General features: G+C 37.5%; 1 protein-coding gene across 20 annotated transcripts in view; it reads right to left on the bottom strand.

Annotated features, from left to right (window-relative positions):
• Positions 1–4430, bottom strand: part of CELF2 (CUGBP Elav-like family member 2) — a 639281-nt gene extending 634851 nt beyond the window's left edge. For 6 of the 20 annotated variants that reach the window (XM_089686559.1, XM_089686540.1, XM_089686525.1 and 3 more), the window contains exon 1: positions 4255–4426. In XM_089686559.1, the coding sequence (XP_089542685.1) occupies positions 4255–4361 (107 nt within the window). In that variant the 5' untranslated portion in view covers positions 4362–4426. Of the gene's footprint in view, positions 1–4254 lie in introns of all 20 variants that reach the window. The other 14 variants (XM_089686465.1, XM_089686458.1, XM_089686442.1 and 11 more) reach the window with 6 other exon arrangements.
• Positions 4431–6754: the final 2324 nt, after the last annotated feature.

Here is a 6754-nt window from a genome sequence, read left to right on the forward strand (position 1 = left end):
GCATCCGAGCCCAAGCTACTCTGCCTGCAAAGTTCTGGGTATGAATATTAATTTGATGTTCCTCTTTGTTTTGGAGCCCCAAAGGTATAGTTTGCAATCTTATACACTTCAATTTGATAACAGACACACTTGAGTTTTATTGTAATTTAACAATGAGTATGTGAATACATTATGTGATGATGATAATATTGCAGATTGTTGGACTATGGATGGCAGAAAACCACAACTATGATGCAGTGGAGCTTCTTAATATCTGCAAGACAAAAAAATTCTTGCATTACTCATTTCCTATTTTTTTTAGACTTTTAAGCTACCAGAACATTGCAAACCATGCAACTTTATTAGGTTCCAAGTATTATGACAAATCTAGGTTTAAAATATGATACTATATTAGTCACTTGGATGTGAAAAATATTGTAAAGTAGATAGTCTGCAGAAAATCATAAGGAATTTGACAGAATGTAGAGAAGTTCAAAAATTATGATGCCACCTTAAAAAAAGTTCCTTCTGTGCCTCCTCTTCAGTGAAAATGATGGGTTACTTTCCTAACAGAATTATGGGTGACACCGAATTTCAATCATTTTTATGAGCTAGCAAAATCATCTACAAAAAAAATAAGATATTGCTGAATTATTTTTACCCTTGGGGTTATATAAGAATATGAAGGGATAAATTGTCCAGATGTTGCTCTTAAAAACAAAATGGCAATATATAAGTTTTAAGTTGTTATAAATAGGCCCCTTCTTCCAAGTCTAAATGTGCTTTCCATTGATATAAGCTTAAGCAATGTTCACTACATGCTTTTTAACTCATTGATTTCCAGATAGCAAAGCCCTTCTTTCAGCTAAGAGGTTAGACTTTCAGCCAAGCTTACCAAATTGCCTTGGCTGTCCTCCTTGGCAGATGTAGGAGACGAAATGTAAAGCATTTTCTCATTCAGATTTAGTCCACCTTAAGCCACAAGAGATCAAGAGCTCACACAAAGGGCAGACTTAAATATAAAAAAAACCCAGGAGCTGGACACATTCATTTAACAAGTGCCACGATAAATACACTCTGCTCCTGTCATTCGGTATCTGTGCAGCAGCCCAAATCTCAGTTTAACATAATACGATTTTCCTTCTTCTCCAGGCATAGGTACAGTAGGTTTGTTATTTTCACTTTTCTTTGCTCCTAATCATTGAAGGATCAACTACCGCACTTCCTGCAATTTCTAAACCGGATAACTCATTGCCTTCATAACAACAGATATTGACAAGCTTACTAGTGTCTGACCAGCACCTTACTCTTCAATTTCTGCTATTCACGCCTTATGGCTGTAAAGGTCACTTTGTTATTGCAGGAAGGTGCACATCTCTGCTTAGCAATAAAAACTGTACTTTCTATGAACTGATACGTGCTAAGAGCTCCATGGAACTATTTCACATTTAAAAAGAAGAAAAATGAAAAAAAAGAAAAGAAAAAACCAAAACAATAAAAGTGAACCAAAAGTGTTGTCTCAGAAAATTCAGAATACTCATTCTTATAATTAAAATACCATTAAATATGTATGCATGTCATACATGTCCATGAGCCACAAAATTAGGACTATGATAAAAATGTCTTGTAAGCATCTAGCAGTTTGTCTAAAGAGATATTTAGTGGAATGATAAAGCAGTTACAAGTAGGCTGGATTCCAGGTAATTCCAAATGGGGTAGATAGGTCTGGGGTACAGGTGACACTTGGGTCTTTAGCAGAGATCTGCAGCTGTCTCACTTCCTCTGCAGTATCTTTTGACTGATTCATGAAGTGGCATTTGCATTGGCTTCAAAATGAGCCACCTTGCACGCCCTCTCAGTAGGTGGCAATGGAATGGTGTATGGATGATAGCAGCTGCTAGCTAGCAATAAATGAGGCACTGTCTGTGCTAGGAAATCAGAAGCATCTACAGCAGCATAAAGCTCAGCTTTTACAGATGAAGCAAGGAAATTAAATATACAAAATGCAAATGAAGATTATTTAATTCAGTCAAACAACAATATATATGTACATGCACTGCACAGGAAAACGGTCAAATTACTGATAAACAAATTACATTTAAATGGGTACGGTATAACATACATGCATACATACATTTGTCAGCTGCCAAATGAACCCTTTAAGAGTTGCATTGCATATATATAGCAGCTTTTATTTGCTTCAACACAAATGTGTGATACTCGGGTAACCCTGTGTGTGCTGGAGAACTGGTGATCAGAGGTGTGAAATAAACACATTGTAATATATAAATACTAAATACAACAGGAATACAGAAGTGTAACTATTAATGTACAAGCATTAATGTATAAAGGCCCATTTTAAAGGGATAGTTAACAGTGCTGATGGGTAAGGAACACAGATAGATAGATAGATAGATAGATAGATAGATAGATAGATAGATAGATAGATAGATAGATAGGCATGGGTTTTCCTTCATGGGAGCTGTCATTTCTGGAACAACATAAACTGTTTTGGGGTCATACAGGGACAGCATTGTTTTAAGCTCCCTTGCTTCCCTCTGTCAAATCTTTCAAATTGCACAGAATGCTAAGCTTCAAAAAGCTGTTTAGAAATAATGCGACAAGATGTATAACACCAACCAGAAAAATAAATCCAACCTGTATAAATGATAAACATGCAATATATGCTACACCTAATGGCTATAGCACATAAATTACATACACTAATAAGGAACAAGGGTTGTTCCACTCAGTATTTCACTACTTGAGGGAGCTGCCAGGCAGTTAATCTCCAGACTGAAGCTATTTTGTAAACAAGTCTGATATGCATTTATACAACTTTATTGTACACCATGTACAAGGTTAGCAGCACAGCCTTTGTTTTATAGATGGCTGTCATATTAAACTTTCTGAGCATGTGCGTTCACTGTAACAACAAATACAAAACTATTTGACTTATGTGGCCAAAAAGGTTGCACTTGTCATCTTGTTCTGTTACCCAAGATTTTGTTTTTAACAGTGAAAAAAAGCAATGTGTCAAGCATGCAAAGTAAGATAGAAAAAAAAATACAAAATGCAGATCAGTGTAAAGCCTTAAGCATAAATAAAGATTTAGATGCTTCACAGAAAGATTTTTTAAATTTAAACAAATACAAAATGCCTGAATGATCTGCCCTCCTGACTGTTGTGACACCAGATCCTCAAATAACTTTTCAGCCACTGCCAGAATAAATTACTTTCAGGCACAAACGTATGAACAGACACATATGATGAGCTATAAAAAAACATGACCCGTGTTTTATGATCGCTATCATTTCCTTATTAATAAATGTCTGCTATCGTTCTACAAGCATGTAAAACTTCAAATCATGCCTCTAGGAAATGGCAAGAAAAATTCCAGAGAACTAGGTAATTGTAAGATTAATGCTCCTATTAAAGACCTTTAAAATCAATAAGTTTTTCAACGTAGTTAACGAATGGCTAAGCTATAAATCTGAAATGTAATCCTGAAGACATGACTTTGCTTTGCAGAAAGTATGGTTTAACGGAGGATAGCAAATTAAGAAAAAAAAAAAAAAAACCACAACAACAAGCAGCCAATACTTAATAGCCCGTGCTGACATTAGTCTGCGCAAACAAGATTATGGAAGTATAGAGATAATGAAAATAGGGCTGAGGGGAGAAAATACTGCCCCAGACATGCATTAAGCTACTTTGACAGCTCCATTGTTTGACTGTCCCATTGTCAGCCCCCAAGATGCATTCGGTGATAGAATGTCTAGTAGAAAATAAACAAAAGACTGATTTTTTTTTTCACAACCTGATGCCAGTTCACATACAGTTTTATGCATTTAAATATTACAATATACAAGACAGTTTTTTCTACACTTAACTTGAGTTTCGGTAAAGAGCTAATGATAATATAGTCCCCTGAACAAGGCAGAACCCTAATGACAGTGTTTAGGTAGGCTAAGTCCAGCTTAAAGCAGCATTTAGAGATCTCTGTTATGAAGGCTTAGTTTTTTTTTTAGGATTATATTTGTGCATGATAAACAACTGATATACTTTAATGGGAAAGAGAAAGGGATAGCAAGCTGGTCTTTTAAAGCTGTCCTTTCTACCCCTAGGAGAAAATCAGCTCTTGCTGTGGAGGTAAGCAGTAACAATTTAGTCCTCAACAGCATAGAGAGCTACTTATTACACAGCATGTTCATAGGCAAGACCGTTCAGGACAACTGAATAGCATCTGCTAAAACAAAGGAGTATGCAACATACCTTAAAAGCAGCTCCTCATTTCTCATAGTAACAGCAGATTTGGGACAGCGCATGCTTTCTGCACAGATATTCTCAACAAAAGCCGGTTCAGAAGTGCGCTCAAACATCAATGGCACAGTAGCTTCTAATGGCTATGGCTAGTCCCTTGCTCTCTTTCTCTCCCTCGCTCTCTCTCGTCAATGCTGAGTGGTGAAGCAAAGGGGCCCCTGCAGACTCACTAAGCAGAAATAATCCTCTGTGACAAGTTATGTTGTCTGGCCATAATTTACATTAGTGCAGTGTGCTGCCTATAGGGGCCTTGACTGCTTTTGGTATTTATTGTCTTTTACATGTCCTAATTTTCTTACTATCAGTTGGGGAATAAAAAATAAATAATAACAAATTATCTTGACATTTACAGCAATGCAATACTGGTTTCATTTTTTTTTTCGCAATAACAGACTAAAGTAAATTGGATTTGATCATTTGAAATATATTTCAAAGGCTCAAGAAGTAGCATATAACTTTGTATACATCTTAGGTTGCTAAAAACACTACCTATGCTGAATAAAAATATTAAAAACAATGAATTTTGGCTCATTTGCATATACCCTGTTGTCATAGTACAGTGAAATGAGGTCAGGGATAACATAAATAGAACAGTTTTTTTAAAGACATTTGGTTAAGTTATGTTAATTATATGGGTGTGTGATGCTGTCCTAATAATTACCATGATGCATCATTGTTTGCAATACAAATAACTTATTTTGCTGTGTGCTGTGTTTCTTTTTTTTTTTTAGTAGTATTCATCCTGGAGCACTAAGCCATATTTCATATATGTCTCAGAATTGGTTTTGTACCCAGGAGACTGAACAGCTATTTGAATTGATCGGACTGTCTGATCATGGCCATGTCATTTCTTTTGCCGTAACTTGATTATAGAAGTCATCCAGGCACTAAAGACCTCAGTTTGACACCAGCTGGGGGAGCTGTTTAGAAACTCACCAGCACTTTGGATCTAACTTTTAGTGCCCCAGGCAAAAACACAAAAAAATAGTGAGCTCTTCTTATAAAAGTTAACAGTCCAGTTAGTCTCAGATTTGGAAACTACCGCACTCTTGATTTATTTTGCCAATGCACTCTGGAATAGCAAACCTATGATAGCTAGGGTTCCCATATAGATTGGTCTTACCAGCTTGGCCTGATTTCACATTTGTTATCAGATAATGTGTATGGATCTACAGTAGACTCACAGGTCTTAAAGGGTTAGTAAAGGCTAACTATAGCTATTTAAAACATTTCCTCCCCCTACTTCTACCTATCCTGCATACCCTGCGTAAAAAAGGTCTTTTACTCAGGGTATGCAGGATACTTTTTTTTAATCATCCAGTAGCTCAATTTCCCCTGTGTAAGGAAATGCTTGACAACAGCTTTGCATTCCCAGAGCCACAACGTTGTCCACAGGCTCCCAGGGCCCATCCGTTGTTGGCGCTCCCTCCTTTTCTATGCAGCAGCTGTTTACTGACACAGGGCAGCTTTTGGATCATGTAACTGAACTGGATTAAAAAAAGGTAAGTACACAGATATTGTTTATGCAGGGTAGGCAGGAGGAGGAATGGAGGGAACGTTTCTAAGAATAGTTATAGTTACCCTTATCGTCCCTTTTAAAAGTGGTATAGCTATGTATAAAATTAAATAAATACGTACCTATACTGTTTCAAATCCAGTAATACACTATCTCACCTTGCTCTGAAAATGCTCATTTGCTCTCTATTTTTGGGCATTGTGCCAATCTGCTGACAGTCTCAAGATTTACTACTACTCAGGGGCTCTGGGCTTTAGCAAAATGGCAGCCTCCCACAAGAAGAAATGGGAACAATACGGGAGGCAATTTACATCACACAGTTATTTTGGGAACATAAAAAAGATCTCTGTACTTACTTTTTTTTAACCCAGTCTGGTCATCCAGTAGCTCCAGTTCCCCTGTGTAAGGAAATGCTTGACAACAGCTTTGCATTCCCAGAGCCATGACATTGTCCACAGGCTCCCAGGGCCCATCCGTTGTTGGCGCTCCCTCCTTTTCTATGCAGCAGCTGTTTACTGATACAGGGCAGCGTTTGGATCATGTAACTGGACTGGATTAAAAAAAGTAAGTACACAGATATTTTTTATGCAGGGTGTACAGGGTAGACAGGAGGAGGAGTGGAGGAAACATATTTAAGAATAGTTATAGTTAGCCTTATCTTCCCTTTTAAAAGTGGTTGTAAATTCTCAAGGTTTTTTACCTTCATGCATTCTATGCATAAAGATAAAAAATCTTCCGTGTGCAGCAGCCCCCCCACCTCCCTTAACTCTCTTCCCTCCCTTGCTGAGACAACAGTAGGAGCCATTGCCTTCCGCTACTGTCAATAGCAGCCAGTGAGCCAAAGAGGAGAGAATGGGGGCATGGCCTAGGCAGCTAGTGTGTGAATGGACACCTAGAGCAGCAACTCAGGAGCAAGTCTGCTCAGGTGCCCCCATA

This window comes from Staurois parvus, unplaced genomic scaffold (assembly GCF_062004578.1).
Source record: "Staurois parvus isolate SC_StPar_1 unplaced genomic scaffold, SC_StPar_1.0 ptg000019l, whole genome shotgun sequence".
NCBI classification, from domain to species: domain Eukaryota; kingdom Metazoa; phylum Chordata; class Amphibia; order Anura; family Ranidae; genus Staurois; species Staurois parvus.